Raw genomic sequence first — 18251 nt, 5'->3', positions numbered from 1 at the left:
ATGATTTCCTTTTTGTTTTTGTTTTGTGAGATGGGATTTCCAGTAGCTCAGGCTGGCCTTGAACTCCTTCCTTATGAAGCTGAGGTTGGCTTTGAATTCCTTTTCTTCCTGCCTGAACCCCCAGAGGGCTGTAGTTATAGGAATGACCCACCATACTAGTCTGTCTGAATTTGTGATTTCTTAAATACAAATCTCTTGCTGAAATTTGTCTATGTGTTCATCATCCCATATAATTCTTATCCCAGGAATCCACCTCATGTCATTAATGGAATTGTCATGGCTTAAAAGGGTGCACATGCTCCATATCTTCCTGGTAAAGTACAGTAAGAGATGGTTTAATTATCCTTCCTCTCTAGGTCTAATGGTTTACTTGTTATTCCTAAAGATTCTTACATTTGACTGAATTTAGAAGTAGAAATCTCGGAGGAAATACGTTCATGACATTTTTATTTGACTTCCTTCATTCTTTTGTCCCAAAATTTATCACATTCTGTAGCATCTTCCTTCTGTTTCTAGTGTTATTTTTTTTTCAGTGCAATAGGTCTGTGGTTGTGATCTGCATGGAGAAAAAAGATGCTGAATCTTGGGTGCTTTGATCCTGGGGAAAAGTGAGTTAAGATGAAGAGATGAGTGTTCTCAATTCTGTTAACAGGTCAAATGAAGAAGACTTAAGAAGAGTTAAGTACCAGGGAAATCGGGTGACATTGTTGGAGAAAGAAACTTGGATTGTGGTGGACTTGAAACTTAATATAGGCTATGAATTAGATGGAGTGGACAACTATTCCAAAGAGATTCACAGTCCTAAAAGAAAACTAGGGTCAAATGGATGGGTATTTACCTGTTAATGGAAGGAAGGATTCCTTCTTTCTGTAGTGTATTACAAAAGACCAAAAGGGATCCCAGACTCAAAATGCAACAATTATTCTTTACTTTTGTCAGTGCTAGGAACTAAACGCAGGCATCTTGAATGCAAGGCAGGTGCTCTACTGAGTCATAGTCTTAGCACTAACATGTTTATGCTTTAAAGTGCACCTTGATAAAGTGAACAGAGAATCCCAAATTTGAAGAAAATGTTTGCTAATCATGTACCTGCTGAGACAGTGCCAAACAGAATGTGTAATCACGTCACTTTTTTATTTTTTATTATTTAAAAAATATATTCTCTCACACAATACTTGCCCACCACAGCATCTCCCTACTTCCCCTCTCCCTCAGATCCACTGCTCCTCAGTTTTCCTTCAGAAGACAGCAGGCCTCGCAGTGATTATGAAATGAACACAGCATAAGATACAATAACACTCTGCATAAATCCTCATATCAAGGCTGGATGAGGCAACCAAGTGGAAGGAAAAGGGGCTCACGAGTAGGCAAATAGAGACACCCAATTTTCATCATTAGTATTCCAACAAAAAACCGAAACTAAACAATCACAGCATGTATGCAGAAGACCTAGCACAGACCATGTAGGTTCCATGGATGCCACTTCAATCTCTGTGGGCCCCTATGAGCCCTGTTTAATTGATTCTGTGGGCTGTGTTCTCATGGTGTCCTAGACCACTCTGCCTTCTCCAATCCTTCCTCCCCCTCTTCTGCAAGGTTCCCCGAGCTCCACCTAATATTTGGCTGTGAGTCTCCGTATCTACTCCCATCAGCAGCAGGAGGAAACCTCTTTAATGACAACTGGGATAAGCAGTGTTCCTATGAGTATAGCAGAATACCACTAAGAATCATTTCATTGCATTTTTTTTTTTTTGGCATGCATGTGTGTGCGTGCATGGGTGGGGGTGAGGGTCAGTCATGTTCGGGTCTACCCTAGGTTTCTGAGCTATCCAGCGTCTGGATCCTGGCCATCTAGGCAGTGGTGGTCATCGCTCTTCCCTGTGGTGTGGGCCTCAAGTTAGATAAGTCATTGGTTGGCCAGTCCCACAAACTGAGCCACCATTGCCCTAGAGCATCTTGCAGGTTAGACTGGTTGTGGGTAGAAGGTCTTGTGGCTGGGTTGGTGTCCCAATTCCACCACTGAGTGACCAGCCTGGTTACAAGGAGACCAGTTTGGACTCCATATCCTCCATTACTATGAGTCCTTGCTAGGGTCACCCTTCTAGGTTACAGGCAGTTTCCCTGCACTAGGTTTCCATATTGCTCTCTAAATGCCCACCAATTCCAGTTGTCTCTCTTAGTACCCCCCCTCTCTCTGTGTGTCCTTTCCTCCTTCACCTGATCCTTCCTGTTCCCACCCCTACCTGCCCCCAGTCCACCCACAAAATCTATTATATTTCCCCTTCCCAGGGAAATTCTATCATCCCTCTCGAGTACCCCTTGTTACTTGGCCTCTCTGGGTCTGTAGAGTGTAGAATGATTATCCTTCACTTAACTGCTAATATTCACTTACAAACAAGTACTGTTGGGGGGCTACCCATGACACCCACATTTTCCCAGAGTGCTCTTCAGTAGGAGCAGCAGGAAATATTAGATAGAAGGATTAATGGGGGGAGAAACAGATAGAAAATACAGGTTAGCCTCGAGAGGGTCTGGAATCTATTTCTTTGGGCCCTGAGTGTCTCTGCCCTAGGGTATTTATAGAAATGCCAAGGGGTGGAGCAAAAGATATCCACCAGCACAGCCCAGTGCAGACCATCTCAGACAACTGTACTTAGTCTGTGGTCCAATCATCTTCTCTATGCAGACCTACTGGGTAAAGCCACTAGGAAACCTGAAATTGAGCTCCCACAGAACACATACCATCTTTGTCTTTCTGGGTCTGGGTTGCTTCTCTCTTGGGATGTTTTCTGTTTTCCTAGTTCCATACATGGGCCTACAAATTTAATGATGTCATTTTTAATCAAACAACTGAGTAACACCCCATAGTGCTATCTATCTACCTATCTACCTACCTATCTATCTATCTATCTGTCTGTCTGTCTGTCTGTCTGTCTGTCTGTCTGTCTATCTATCTGTCTTTTCTTCCCTAGACAAGTTTTGCTGGGCAGGCAAAGCTTGAACTCAGATTTGGAAGGCACTTATCCTGTCTAATCTTGCACAAGCTGGGGTTTTAGTCATGTTCCCCTGTACCTGACTTTATAGTTACATAGTTCTAAATAATTTTTTTATACATAGACACATATTTTTAATATTAAGTACAAAATTTTCCACTTAAAAAAAAGTGGTTTTTTTATCATTATCTTTCTATGAATTGCCATTTATTTTTTGTGTTGCCAAATATTTCTCGAACTAGGAAACATATAGTAAAATCCAATATTGTTACCACAAAACTACCAGTTTTGCATTAAACAAACGCAATTATTTGTGTCTATTGTGTGTCAAGCCATAATCTAAAAGACAGTATGCAAAGATAACCAAACTGTAGCTTTGGAAGAACTTGCTTCAGTGTTGGTTTACAGAGGGCTTTCACCATATTGTCATTATTTTATCTGAAAAAAATATAATTTTCTCTATAATTTTATTGTTTGTTTGTAGCTAAAGTTTTCTCTGGTACTGCCCAGACCCATGGACCCTGTAGTGATTATAATATACATTATAATAATATAATAATATAATATAATATATGACATGTATAATAATATATAAAATAATCACTCAGAAGCTTATATTAATTAAAACTGCTTGGCCATTAGCTCAGACCTACCACTTACTAGCTCTTACATTTAAACTCAGTCCATTTCTATTAATCTGTATGTTGCCACATGTTCCATAGCTTTACCTGTGTGCCATTACATGCTGCTCCCTGGATGGCAGGCTGGCTTCTCCTCTCAGCCTTCCAGCCTTCCCACAGTTCTCCTTGTCTGCTAATCCACCTATACTTCCTGCCTGGCTACTGGCCAATCAACATCTTATTTATCAACCAATCAGAGCAACACGTATTTACAGCATGCAAAACCTCACACAGCATTTGTTTGTTTGTTTTTTGGAGAGAGGGTTTCTCTATGTAGTCCTGGCTGTCCTGGAACTTGCTATGTATACCAAGCTGGCCTCAAACTCAAAGAGATCCACCTGCCTCTGCCTCCCTAGTGTTGGGATTAAAGGCATCTTCCCCAATGACTGGCAGAATGTCTTAGCTTTAATACTGCTGGTGTCATTCTTGGTGTGCCCTCTTTCTGCCTCCTGCTTCTGGAGCAACATCTAAGCTCTCAGCTGCTGCTTCATCCACCTGCTGCCTGCCACCTCTGATCCACCATCATGGGCTCTAAACATCTGAAGCTGTAAGCCCCAAATAAACTCTTTCTTTTCAAAGTTGTCTTGGTGATAACATTTTATCACAGCAATAGGAAAGTAACTAATACAAGTAATATGTACTCTATCTTTGTTTTTATTCTATGTGTATGGGTGTTTTGCATTCACATATGTCTGTCCACAGTGTGTGCAGCCTGGTGTCTGTGGAGGCCAGCAAAGGGCATCAAATTGCCCAGAACTACAGTTACAGATGGTTGTGAGATGCCAAGTGCATGCTGGGAACTGAACCTAGGTCCTCTGGAAAAGCAGCCAGTGTTTTTAACTGCTGAGCCATCCAGCCTCCATTCCCAATATCTGAATAAGATTATGAGGATAATTAGGCTTTCAGACACAGTACAAAGACAAGGAAACAAATGCATCAAAATGGGTTTAAGGAATAGAATGTGAAAATGTTAAAGATTTCTCGATGCATGATTGATTATGATGCCAATTGATTTTGTAATTGATCTCATACAGCATGATATTAAAATGTATAGTTTTCTATGGCTATCATAGAAAACTATCACTGACTGGCAGACTTCAACCACAGAAATTTATTTCTCCACATTTCTACACACTATAAATCCAAGATCAGGAAGTTCACAGGATTAGTTTCTTCTTAGGCCTCCCTCTGGACTTGTAGATGACCCTTTATCCCTAGGTCCAAACATGCTTTTCTAGGAGGATATTCATCTATACTTCCTATATGAACATCATACTTATTTAATTAGAGCTGACCTTATTTTGCCTTGATTATTTTTTAAAGGCCATGTCTTTGAATACAGTCACATTCTGAGGTTCTTAGTGTTTTAGCTTCAACATAAACATTTTGGAGCGGGATCAATTCAGGGTTTACCAGCCACGACAATATATATATATATATATATATATATATATATGTAAATGAACAATGTATGTAGACTCCTCCATGGTCCAGTGTACTTAGAATTTCTGATAAAAAAAGCAATCATATATATCCTAGATGATGAGGCTTCTCTACCTTCTCCTAAATGCAATTCTAGAGGAATGAGAAACGTATAGCCATTAACTCATCAAAAATCATGCTTCAAACTATGGAGCTAAATAGACCAGTGTTAAAAATTAAAAGCAATTATTCAATATAAATGGCTTTCCTCTGTGATTAGTAAAATAGGATATGGAATTCTCTTAATTTTAGTTTTATTTCTTTCTGTAGCTAAATTGCCAATTTTTATTAATATTTTGGTTTTGTTCATTTCTGCATTTCCCAATTCTCTTCCTGCCTGAACATTAATTCTACTTTATTTTACCTTTTTATCCTCTTTTCTCAGACCTCGGCTTCTCAGGAGCTATTTTACTTGAGTAATTTGCATTCCCCCTTCACCACCACAGTTATTAAGTCTTTGAGACTGTGATTTGCTGGGTGTGGTGGGGTAGTAGATGAGGGACAGTGCTATGGTCCCTGCACTCAGGGGGAGCATTGACAATACTGTTCTAATTTGTTTTATAATGCTTTGATGAACACCAGGACCAAAGACAGGGGAGGAAAGGGTTTATTTCAACTTACAATTTACCCTTCATCATGAAATAAATGAGGGCAGGAACTTAAGACAGAATCCTGGAGGTAGGGGACTAAACAGAGGGCATGAAGTAGCGCTTCTGACTTGCTTGTTGTTTGTGGTTTGCTCAACTTGCTTTATTACACGACCCAGGACGACCTCTTCATGAGTTGTACCACTCACAGTTCCTTGTTCCTTCCAGATCAATCATTTTTTTTTTTTTTTAAATGTACCATATCCACACCCATAGGGCAATCTGATGGAGCTGAGATTTCCTCTTCCCAGATGACACTACCTTGTGTAAACTTGACAAAAAGTAACCAGTAAAGTGAATTCCTTGACATCTTGACATAGAAATGCATCAGTATTAAACTGTATGCTTTCTTATTTTTTCCCCCAAGATCTCATGATAATATAAGAATATAATGGACAGTAAAACTTTAAAAGTTCCACGGTCTTTGAAATTCAAACATTTTAAAAAAGTTCAGTCTTGCCAGGGGGTGGGGTGGTGGTGCACACCTTTAATCCCAGCACTTGGAAGGCAGAGGAAGGTGAATCTTTGTGAGTTCGAGGCCAACCTGGTCTACATAGTAAGCTTCAGGACAGCCAGGACTACACAGAAAAACCTTGTCTCAATAAATCAACCAACCAACCAACCAACCAATAAACAAACAAACAAAACCAAAAAGCTTTCCTCAGGTCCTCCCTTCAAATCTCCTTCAACTTCATGTAGGTTTTTTTTTAATTACTCATCAAATTGGATTTGTGCTGTCCACATAAAAATGGGGGTGGGGCACCCAAAAAAGCATCATCAACTTACCAGATATCATATTACTGAAGCAGACTGACTCTCTCTTCCATAGAAGCTATCAACCACTAATATGGCTCCTCAGCTACTGGTGGGGGCTCATAAGCCCCCCCCTCACTCTATGTCACAATGTTGACTGATTTAATCACATTCAGATCTTCTTGTTCCTGGCAACCACAACCACTATGGCTTCCTAAGTATAATAATATCCTGAAGTACTAGTCATCTCTGACTTACGGCTTTTACAACCACTCTATACAAACTATTGTGGTGTTTCCTGAGCCTTTTGGGAAATGTTGTGATATAGATGATATAGTTCTAGCTGTGTGTTTCACAGACACTTAATCTTAACACTTTGACCAGTTGTGAGTCTAATATCATATTAATGCTGGTGAATACAAACTACTATCTGCTGCACAAGAACTCTTCTCTAACTAGGATTGACTGCTGCACTAATCTATGGATATGGTGAAAGTAGAGGGAAATTTGATACTATGTCAATTTAGCAAAAACAATGCTAGTAAAATTTCCCCTGGGGCCTATAAACTCCACAGGCATAGGTTCTTGGACAGATTTATAGCACCAGGCATTCACTTTTCTCCTGGGGAGCAGACCAATCAGAAACTGGCTGGCCACTTCCTTACCATTTATAGCACTCATGACCATGGACATATTTTGCTATATTAATCATTATTATAGCTCTCAGGGTTCACAGATCATTAGGACTGTTGTGGACTTTGGTCTCCTAATAGTCTGAGTTGCACTGAGTTGGAGTCAGTAAGGAGGAAGCTTCCTGATTAGCACTGGCTTGATTGCTCTAAGTCCTGTGACTAAAGTGTGTAGTGTCTTCAGCAATGTGGCCTTGTCTTCAAGTTCTGGCGGATGACCAAGTGCAATGGTAAATAGGTTACATTGTTCTATGGGTCTCTATGACTGTCACTAACTCTGGGAGATGTACCCCATACCTATGGATTCTGGAAGAAGTATTACCTGTGTAGAATAACTTCATTTACACACACACACACACACACACACACACACACACACACACACACACACACTTTTCAAACGTCCTTAGTGTTAGTTGTTACTCCAGCCATCCTTCCTTTCTGCCATGCCCTTTCATCCCCTTTCCTAAGCAGAAAAATTATGACAGTGTTGACTGAAAATTAAAATTTTTCTTCCATTTGTACATAAGGGACTGCAAATAAGAGATTACAAGTTTACATTGATCCCAGGCAGGAAGAATATTGAAGACATCCATTAACATTTTATTCCCATTCTTATTGCTGTTGATGGACTATGAGATTAAGATTTGGGATCATGAACATAGTTCATGGATCATAGTGACATTTTTATTTTAAATGTCATTAAACAACACCAAGAACATGTATGTACCTTTCTCCAACTTACTAATAATGACCCAGTAGTATGTAAAGAACCACCCCCAATCTCTACATATTGACTCTGCATTGTAGTCTTTGGTCTAAGGTCACTTTGTTGGACTTGTTTATGTTTGTAGAACATTCATTCACAGCATTCAGTAATTAGAGATGTGGCCACAAGATGGCATTGCATTCTGGTGGAATAGGAGAGAACTGAAGCATTTGTTTTCTTATTGGCTGCATAGATAACACAAGAAGCTACTCTAACTGTTAGAGAAAAGGGGACTACCTCGAAATACAAACAGCTGACTTGGCAAGAGATTGCGAGTCTGTCCTGATCCCAGGCTGGAAGAACAATGAAGACATCTATTCACGCTTTATTCCTGTTCTTGTGCCTGTGGATGGACTGTGAGTTGAACACTTGGGGTCAAGGGAAAACACTTGGTGTATATGTTTAGATATCCAGGAGAAATCTGTTTCATACAGTTTCCTTTAGTTATTGTGGACAAAGATTATCCAGCAGAGCACTGACTGCTCTCCTCCTTTCTGGTTTTCTTTCTGTGCAGGGGAGAGCCTCGGAGAGCAGCTGGAGCAGCAACCTTCCATTCTGAATTTTGGAGAGGGAGACAGTGCCATCATCAACTGCACTTACACAGGCAGTGGTTCATCATATTTCCCTTGGTACAAGCAAGTAGCTGGGAAGAGCCCTCACCTTGTGATAGACATTTTTGAAAATGTGGACAGAAAGCAAAACCAGAGACTTACCGTTTTATTGGATAAGAAAGCCAAAAAATTATCCCTGCACATCACAGCCACACAGCCTGGAGACTCTGCCATCTACTTCTGTGCAGCAAGCATACACTGGTTCCCAGGCACCTGCAGCCTGTTCTCAAACCAGCTAGGGGGGTTGGAGCTCCATCCATATCCTGTGTCTTATAGTAAAGCATTTGGCATATTATTTATTTGCCATGGAAACTAACATACAGATATTTAGAGCATAAATGAGAAAGTTAGGCTCAAAGTGATGAGAGACAGAGAGTGACCAAGACAAAAAGAGAGATAGGGACACACACACACAGAGAGACTTTGTTGTTTAAGAGTTAATTATATTATCTTTTTTTAAAATGCCTAATAAAATTTTTGGAAACACACACACACACACACGCACACACACACACACACACACACACACACACGTTACTTTTGTATTGCTGTGAAGAGCCACCATGACCAAGGTAACTTATAGAAAGAAATAATTTTATTGGGTGCTTGCTTAGAGTTTCAAAAAGAGTCCATGATCATCAATGACAGGGAGTATGACAGCAAGCAGGTAGGCATGGTATTAGAGCAGTGGAATGGAGCTTACATGTTGAGACAACAGCCATGAGGTAGGGGCAGGGGAGAGGGGAGGAAGGGAGAGAGGGAGAGAGAGTGCAAGAATAGCATGGAATTTGAAACTTACACAATATTTGAATTGTATTTCACTAATTGCCAATGATATTGAACAATCCTTCAGATACTTGATAGAAGTTTTTATTACTTCTTTTGTAAACTATCTATTTTGGTGCATGGCCAATTTTTAAATTGTGAATTTGTTTTGAGTTGTTTATATATTTTGATAGTTTCCTCTATCAGATGTATAGTTGGAAAGATTCTTTCCCCTTCTATGGGGTGTTTGTTCTTCTCTCGATTATTTTTTAGCTAGTACAGAAGCTTTTTGTTTTTATGAGGTCACTTTTATCAATTGTTGACATTAATTCCTGGGCAAATGGGTCCCACATAGAAAATCCTTTCCTAACATTTTACCTTCTTGGATTGCCTGTGTTTTCTTCCAGCAGGTTCATTGTTTCATGTTTCACATTTAAATCTTTGATCCACTTGGAGTTTATTTTTCCTAGGGTGATAGACATAGGTCTAATTTCCTTCTTGTATATGTGGACACCCAGTTTTCTCAGTACCACTTGTTGAAGATGCTGTCTTTTCTCCAATGTGCATTTTTGGCATCTTTGCAAACTATCAGACAGTTATAGATACATGGGCCCATGTTTCACTCTTGTATTTTGTTCCACTGGTCTATATATTTGTTTTTGTAATGGTAACATCTTGTTTTTATATAATCATGAATGAAATTGGACCCACACCTACCACCTTCACAAAGAAGTGACTCAAAATGGATCAAGGACCTCAATGTAAAACCTGAAATTCAGAAACTTCTAGCAATATAAAATCTGGAGTGGTAAGCCTCCATCACCAGCATTATTCTTTCTGCTGAAGACTACTTTAGCTATCCTGCACCTTTTGTGGTTTCATATAAATTTTAGAAATTTTTTTCATATTTCTGTGATGAAAGTTATAGGGAGTTTGATTGGGACTTCACTGAATCTATAAATTGCTTTTGGTAGAATGGTCATTTTCACAGTACTGTTTCTACCAATCCCTGAACATGACAAGTATTGTCATATTCTAGTGTCTTCCTTAATCTCTTACTTCATGTAAGTTTTCTTTATAGAGTAGGGATCTTTCACCCCCATGGTTAGGTTTATTTTTAGACCTATTTCATAGCCACTGTGAATGGGAGTTTTCCATAATCTCTTTCTTAGCACTTATGCTGTTGGTGTATAGAAAGACTACTGATTTTGTCAGCTGCTTTTGTATATTGCCATTTTACTGAAATTGTTAATTATTTCTATAATATTTGCAATCTCCTGTGTATAGTATCCTATCTCCTACAAACAAGGATACTTTAATGTCTGTTTTTTCTACTTGTAGCTCTTTAATTGCCTCCTCTTGTATCTAGATAGTGCTTCAAGTTTTACATTGAATGAATGGAAATGGTGGGCAACCCTTTCTTATTTCTTATTTTAATGAGATTGACTTGAGGTTTTTCTCTGTTTAGGATAATGTTGGCTGTGGGTTTTCATGTAAAGCATTTAAATATTAATGTACGTTCCCTCTAGTCCTACTCGCTCTAGGCCTTTTATCATGAAAGCATGCTGGATTTTTCCAAGGTCCTTTCTGCATGTACTGAGATCATGTGACTTTTGTCTTTAAGTACATGTATATGATTTGTTACAGTTATTAACTATATACAACGAGTACATAAATATATACAATAACTATATATTATTGTATATAATAAATGTATACAAAATAGTATATTGAACGATTGGTGCATTATGTGTGATCATTTTTACGTAAGCCTGCATGAGGTTTTCAAGTATTTGAGTGAAAGTTTTTGGATCCATGTTTCTCCCAGATATTGGGCAGTTTTCTTTTTCTTTTGTGTCTTTACATTGTTTTGATATTACAATGATACTATCTTCATAGAAATTTGGAAGTCCTCCTTCTACTTCTATTTTTAAAAATAATTTAAAAAGTATTAGTTATTAATCTTTTTTGAAAGTCTGCTAGTATTCACTTTTTTTGTTTTTTTGAGACAGGGTTTCTCTGTGTAGCTTTGCACCTTTCCTGAAACTCACTCTGTAGTCCAGATCAAGGGATAGCTCAGCCATTAAAGGCTAGGCTCACAACCAAAAATAAGGATTCACTTTATAATATATCTCAGGCTGGACCTATTTTGTCAGAAAGGATTTCATTTCTGCTTCGATCCCTTAATTTGTTACAGTTATGTTTAAATTTTTGGTTTCTTTTTGGGTTAAGTTTTGTGGTTTGGATGAATCTAGACATTTATCCATTCTCCTTATATTTTCTAACTTAACGGAATACAGGTTTTATACTACTCCCTTATAATATTCTGAATTTCTTTGGTGTGTGTTGTGATGTTTCCCTGTTCATTTCTGATCCTGTTAATTTGGGTTGTTTCTGGGCCAGGGGTCTGTTAATTACATTTATCGTCACAGAGAGCTAATTGTTGGATTTATTAATTTATTGTACTGCTGTCTTTGTTTCTAATTCATTAATTCCTGCTCTGATTTTTTTTTGTTATTTCTTGTTGTCTGGTAGATTTGGGCATGTTACTGCTTTTGAAAATTCTTTTTTTATTTAATATTTTTCTACAATATAATTTGATAATTTCCCCCTCTGCCAGTTCCTCCCAGATCTTCCCCCATCTCCTAACCCATCCAACTTTGTGTTCCTTTTCTTTCTCCTAAAAAAAAATGAAAATAAATAAGTCAAGTAACTAAAAAAAAATACCCTACAAAAAATAAAATACAAACTATTGTGTGCTATTGGAATCATCCATCACCTATGGCTCTTACAGTCTATTTGCCTCCTCTTCCACATGGATCCCTGAGGCTTTGAAGGGGAGAACTTGGGTGAAAAAATTCCATTTAGGACTAAGTACTCCAAAGTCTCTCACTTTCTGCAAAATGACCAGCTGTGGGCATCTATGTTAAATTCTGTATACTGCTAGGAAAAGCTTTTCTGATGAAGGTTGAGTAATGCACTGGTCCATGTGCACAGCAGAATGTTATTAGGAGTCATTTCATTGCTATGTTCCTTTAGCAGTGTAGTAGTATTAGGTTACCCCTAAGTCCCTGACCTACCTAACTTCAGGTTCTTAGCCACTTTAGTGGTGTCAGGAATGGGTCACATTTCATGGAAAGGGCTTTAAGTCCAATCAAAAAGTGGTTGATTACTCCCTTAACTTTTGTGCCACCATGTCACTAGTATGTCTTGCAGGCAGGTCACTGTCACAGTTCTCAAGGTTTGTAGCTGGGAGATATTGATGATTGCCTTTCTTCTCTGATAGTGTGGAAAGTACCTTCAGTAACATGAATAGTAGTCAGTAGAGGACAAGTTCTAGATAGGCACCAGATCAGCTTCTCTATGTTTGATAACATGTGCAAGTGTTGTCTTCATGAATAGGGTCTTCCTATTAGATTGTGGAGAATAATGAATAGCCTTGGCAATAGTTCGCAGTGTTCAGGGATTTCTGCGGGGCCTCTTTGGCCTCTTTGGATTGTAGCATGCCTATCAAAAGCTTAAAAGCTAATGTCCCCATATAAGAGAAAACATGCAGTATTGTCTTTGGGGTTTAGGTTACCTCACTCATGCTGATTTGTTCTAGATCAATCCAATTACCTTCAAATTTCATCACTTCAGTTTTTTAACATTCCACTGTGTAAATGTAATACACTGTCAATCATCCATTCATCAGCTGATAGACATCTAGGATGTTTCCAATTCCTGTCTACTGTGAATAGGCAGCAAAGAACATAGATCAGCAAGTGTCCCCATAGTAAGGTGGTAAAGTCCTTTGGGTATATGCCCAAGAGTGCTATAGGTGGATCATAAGGTAGATCTGTTCCCAGATTCCCAAAGAATCATTACACTGATTTCCATTGTGCCTATACAAGTTTGCACTACCATCAATAATGAATAAGTGTTTTCCTTTTCCTACATTCTCACCAACAAGCTCTGTCATTAACTGTATTTATCTTGGACATCTGACATAGGTAAGATGATATCTGTTTTTATATGTACAAGGACCTAGATACTGACATATGCCTTACTATTAAGATCAGGGAAGAGGCACAGGGTAACATCCATCCTCAGTTCAGTTCCTGTCCACCAGGGGGTGCAGTTTCCTGACACAGGCTCATTTCCTGCATGATTTTTATCTAAGCCGACTCATTTTTTTTTCTGAGTTAACATTTCTTCATGCTAAGCATCAAGATCATTTTCTAGATGACATTAAAGATGAACTCTTCTCCAGGCTTCATGACTGCAATACTCCTCATACTCGGTAAGTAAAATGATGTAAACAGCCAAGTCTTTAGCTTTAAGTTATCTAAGAGCATTATCCTCAGGGTGACACAGAACTCTCTCTCTCTCTCTCTCTCTCTCTCTCTCTCTCTCTCTCTCTCTCTCTCTCTCTCTCTCTCTCTCTCCCTTTCCCTCTCTCTCTCCCTCTCCCTCTACTCTCCTCTCCTCTCCTCTCCTTGCACTCTAGGAAGGACCCATGGAAACTCTGTGACTCAAACAGAAGGCCAAGTGATCATCGCAGAAGGCGGGTTCCTGACAATAAATTGCACGTATTCAATCACAACCATAGGGTCCCCTACTCTTTTCTGGTATGTTCAATATCCTGGAGAAAGTCTACAGCTCCTCCTGAAAGTCCTTACAGCTGACGCGAAGGGAAGCAGCAGAGGTTTTGAAGCTACACACGATAAAGGATCCACCTCCTTCCATTTGCAGAAAACCTCGGTCCAAGAGTCAGACTCGGCTGTGTACTACTGTGCTCTGAGTGACACAGTGGTGGAAACTGCAGGGGGAGCTGAACACAAACTGAAAGGCAACAGGTGGTCTGGCTGCTGAGCACCTGCCTCTGAAATCCCTCTGGCTTCAGCACACCCTGTGGTGTGTGGACTCACAATCTCTGTTGGTGGAAAAATGTAAATATTCTCATGCCAGACCATGCAACTTCACAAACTATTAAAAGAATGAGCAGTCTCTGGGGCCAAATCTTAAGTTATTTTCCTGCAGTGCTGAGAATCAACCCAGAGCCTTGCACTTGCCAGGCAAGTGGTCTGCCACTGAGCCACATTTAAAACCTTATCTATCATTAGATAATCAAATGTGCTGGAGAAAGAGACATCTGCATAATGTGACCTAACAGGGTTTGGCAGGAAAGGTGACAGAAAGCTGCAATCCTTCCCTTACAAAGCCCTGTGGAATTCTTAAGGAGAAGGAGGAACAGCAGGAACTCACATGCAAACAGCAACATGAAGAGCTGAAGGGAGGGACACTCATTGTGCAGGAGACAGGTCACTTTCCTGGTAAAGCAGACAGAACTTCTTCTATTTTGGGGGAACCCCATTATTTTCCCTCCTCCTCCTCCTCCTCCTCCTCCTCCTCCTCCTCCTCCTCCATCTCCTCTCTTCCTCCTTCTCCTTCTCTCTCTTTCCCTCTCTTTCTTTGAGATGGAGTCTCTCTATGTAGCCTTGACTGTCCTGAAACTCTTTGTAGACCAGGGTGGACTCAAACTCACAGGGATAACCCTGCCTCTGTGTTCCAAGTATTGACAATAAAGGCAAGAGTCACTATGCCTGACTATCATTTTTCTCTTATACTCTTCAAATGATCATATGATATCCACCAGTTTCACAGTGAGATTTAGATTAGTGTTATATCTGGGTACTGTGGACTGGCCACACTGTCAGAAAACCAGTGATCACACTGTCTTTACCTCTCATAATTCTCTATTAGGAACACGTTTTGTCCTATATGAGTGGACTCTCTGGTTTCCTTTTGATTTCTCAGGCAAGATACATTTCCATTCCTTTGCTTTCTCCATCTCTATGCATCAGGTCTCAGATGTACAGTAAACCTTCACTTAACTAAACAACTTTCACATTTTCATTGGCTTCAATTTCACTGAGAAATGAGAAGCATTAAGAAAGGAATCTTCAAGACCTTCATTACTTAGCACTTTTCAGTACCTGTGCGGGATCCTTGACTTTTCCTCCTTCAGTGTTTAATTCAGGAGCAGAGAACACTGCTGATCCTTAGCATCTATGACAGCATTTGACAACAGAAGGTCTTGAAAAGGATTGTTGAACGAATAATGGCTGATTAAAAGTCCTACCATTACCATGAGAGCAGAATTTAACATTCACTCAAAAATATACTGTATGCAGATATGAAATTGTCAAAGAATTAAGAAAAATATTTTATTTTTAAACAGAATTTTAATGTATCTATTTCTTAACAAAACTCATTTAAAAAAAAAAAAAAAAAGACCTAGTGACACAGTAACAAATAGAACAGGGGAAAACTCACATTCTTAAGGAATTTCCAGTTTAGGTTCAGACTAAGCTCAGGCTAGTCATTACCACTAGCCTCTGCCATGAATCATTTCTATTCAAACCTTGACAAATCATTAGGCATCTGTTTTCAGATGAGGAAAGTAAACATTAGCTGTCCTGTCTAATGTCCTATGTAGAGCTAGAATTAAACTGAGGCCCTGAAATCGAATCTAATTGACTCTCCACTGTGTTTCTATGGATAGGTAAGAATTTACACCAGGAATCACATTGCCAGCAGTGAAAAGGAAACCACAAAAAGTTTACCCACACTTCTTAAGCAAGTTCAGCTCTGACCCCAAGATGGCAGTGCTGGCATTGGTCCTGTCTCCAGGAGCTGAGTTGTGTATCAGGTCTCTGATTGGCTGGCTGTACTTCCTGAGCCTTCCTTTATGTGACTGTTTCTATGAAATAGGCAGCAGCTTTGGGGGCAGACTTCTGCAGAACAACAATGGAGAAGCACCTGAGTGCCTGCTGGGTGGTTTTATGGCTGTATTTCCAGTGTGAGTTAGAGGAGGTTTTAGCCAGGGGCCATAGGAAGTCAAAGAATATTTTTTTTTTTTTAAATTTAGAATTTGGGGAAAGATGTAATACCTTGGGATAAGTGGAGGGAGGAAGTAGTCCTATTCCTAGATGACCTGAGATTCACGTGGAGAGTAATGAAGGATATGAACTACAATTACTAAGTGTGGATGATTGATTTCTAAAATTTCACACTCTTTTCTGAATAGGGGTTGCTGGGAAGACCCAAGTGGAACAGAGTCCCAAGCTCCTGGCTGTCCTGGAGGGAGAGAACTGCGTCCTCCAATGCAATTACACTGTGAGCCCCATGAACAACTTAAGGTGGTACCGACAAGACACAGGCAGAGGTCTTGTGTCTCTGGCAGTCATGACTTACATAGAGAACAAAAAGTCAAATGGAAGATATTCAGCATCTCTGGATGCAGATGCCAAGCACAGCACCCTGCACATCACAGCCTCCCAGCTCGAGGACACTGCCTCCTACATCTGTGTGGTGGGAGCACCATGCTCCACAGATACTTGCAGCCAGTGCCAAAACCTGCTCCTGGAGACTTCAAGGAGGCAGAGGTGACAGAACAGTCTTTTTAACACTGTACTAGTGAACTGAATTTCCATTTTTGGCTTATTAGTCTCATTAGAAAGACAATTTTAAAACAGTCTGAAAAGAAAGCTTGAGGACAATTTTAATAGATTTTGGGAGAAAAACAACAGTATAGGAAAGTAGAGTATCCTGGCAGCTGCCATGATATGAGGAGATGGAGAAAATGTTAGCCTTTTCAGTTCACCACAGAGGTCAGAGAAACAGTGAGAAAGCTTAGAATGTCAAGGAAATAAGCTCAGGAGTGCTGAGCCATGGATCTGTATGCAGAGGGCAGCCAGTACCATACTCTTGTGTCCCAGAAAAAAGGATCGCACCAGAAATACATGCTTAAAAACGGAAATAGCTTATTAAGAAGGAAAAAACACTCCTAAGAATGGATGTGTGCTAATGAGCTGAGGAGAGAGTCCCCAAAACATCTGACCACACTGTGTACAGCTCTTCATAAGACCCATAGAATTCCCATCTCTATTATGCATTTTGCCTGAGTGTTTTTGCACAATCCAAGTTCCTTAGATGAGTTCCAGGTGAGGAAAAGCATTCAGTCTTCCTTCTTTCATATGTTAACCTTTTACAAAGAGTAATCATTATTTCTAATTTAAACATTTTTGAGAATTTCATACAGGTGTACCATACTTACATAATTTCTACTTCACCCTCCCTCTTCATCTCCTCCCACATTTTCCTTACTCCATCTCAAACTCATGTCCTCTTCTTTTTTTTTTCTTTTGGTTTTTGAGACAGGGTTTCTCTGTGTAGCTTTGCGCCTTTCCTGGGACTCACTTGGTAGCCCAGGCTGGCCTCGAACTCACAGAGATCCGCCTGGCTCTGCCTCCCGAGTGCTGGGATTAAAGGCGTGCACCAGAACCGCCCGGCGTCATGTCCTCTTCTTTAATTGCTGTTTCATACACACACACACACACACACACACACACAAATAAATCTTGCTTAGTTCAATTAATATTGCTCCTATGTGTATGTGTTTAAGGTGATCTCTTGAGATTGGATAACCTATCAGAAGTCTTACCCCTGAGAAAGCTGATTCTCCCCTTCTCAGCAGTCATTAATTGTCTGCATCTCTTCATCCAGGAGTGGGACCTTATGAGATTTCCCATATCTATGCTGACATGTCAGTTGGCACTGTCATTTTTCAAGTCTTGTTTAGTTGATCACATTTTTTGATATTTCTTGGGTGCAGTTTCTGTAGCTGTGTGGTCGCTACATGAGTGTGTGGGTTCACGTGGATCCGTGGAATGAAGACATAGAGGCATCTTAAGAATGAATCTAGCCTATCATGGCTGTAGGGGGGTCCAGCCTCGAAGGACTGAAGCACTCTTCCCTTCACCTAGGGCATATTTATTTACTCTTTTTTACAGTTTAGATAGTTAATTTCCGTACCTT

At 39.8% G+C, this 18251-nt stretch overlaps 1 gene segment (V, D, J or C); it reads left to right on the top strand.

The window, feature by feature from the left end:
• Positions 1–16181: 16181 nt before the first annotated feature.
• On the top strand, positions 16182–16823 carry LOC119088478. The segment is given in 2 exon segments: positions 16182–16233; positions 16462–16823. Coding segments are annotated over 2 exon segments (414 nt in total).
• The last annotated feature ends 1428 nt before the right edge of the window (positions 16824–18251 follow it).

The sequence above is a fragment of the Peromyscus leucopus genome, chromosome 9 (genome assembly GCF_004664715.2).
Source record: "Peromyscus leucopus breed LL Stock chromosome 9, UCI_PerLeu_2.1, whole genome shotgun sequence".
In the NCBI taxonomy this organism is placed as follows: domain Eukaryota; kingdom Metazoa; phylum Chordata; class Mammalia; order Rodentia; family Cricetidae; genus Peromyscus; species Peromyscus leucopus.
This window is presented reverse-complemented; position numbering and strand designations above follow the sequence as displayed.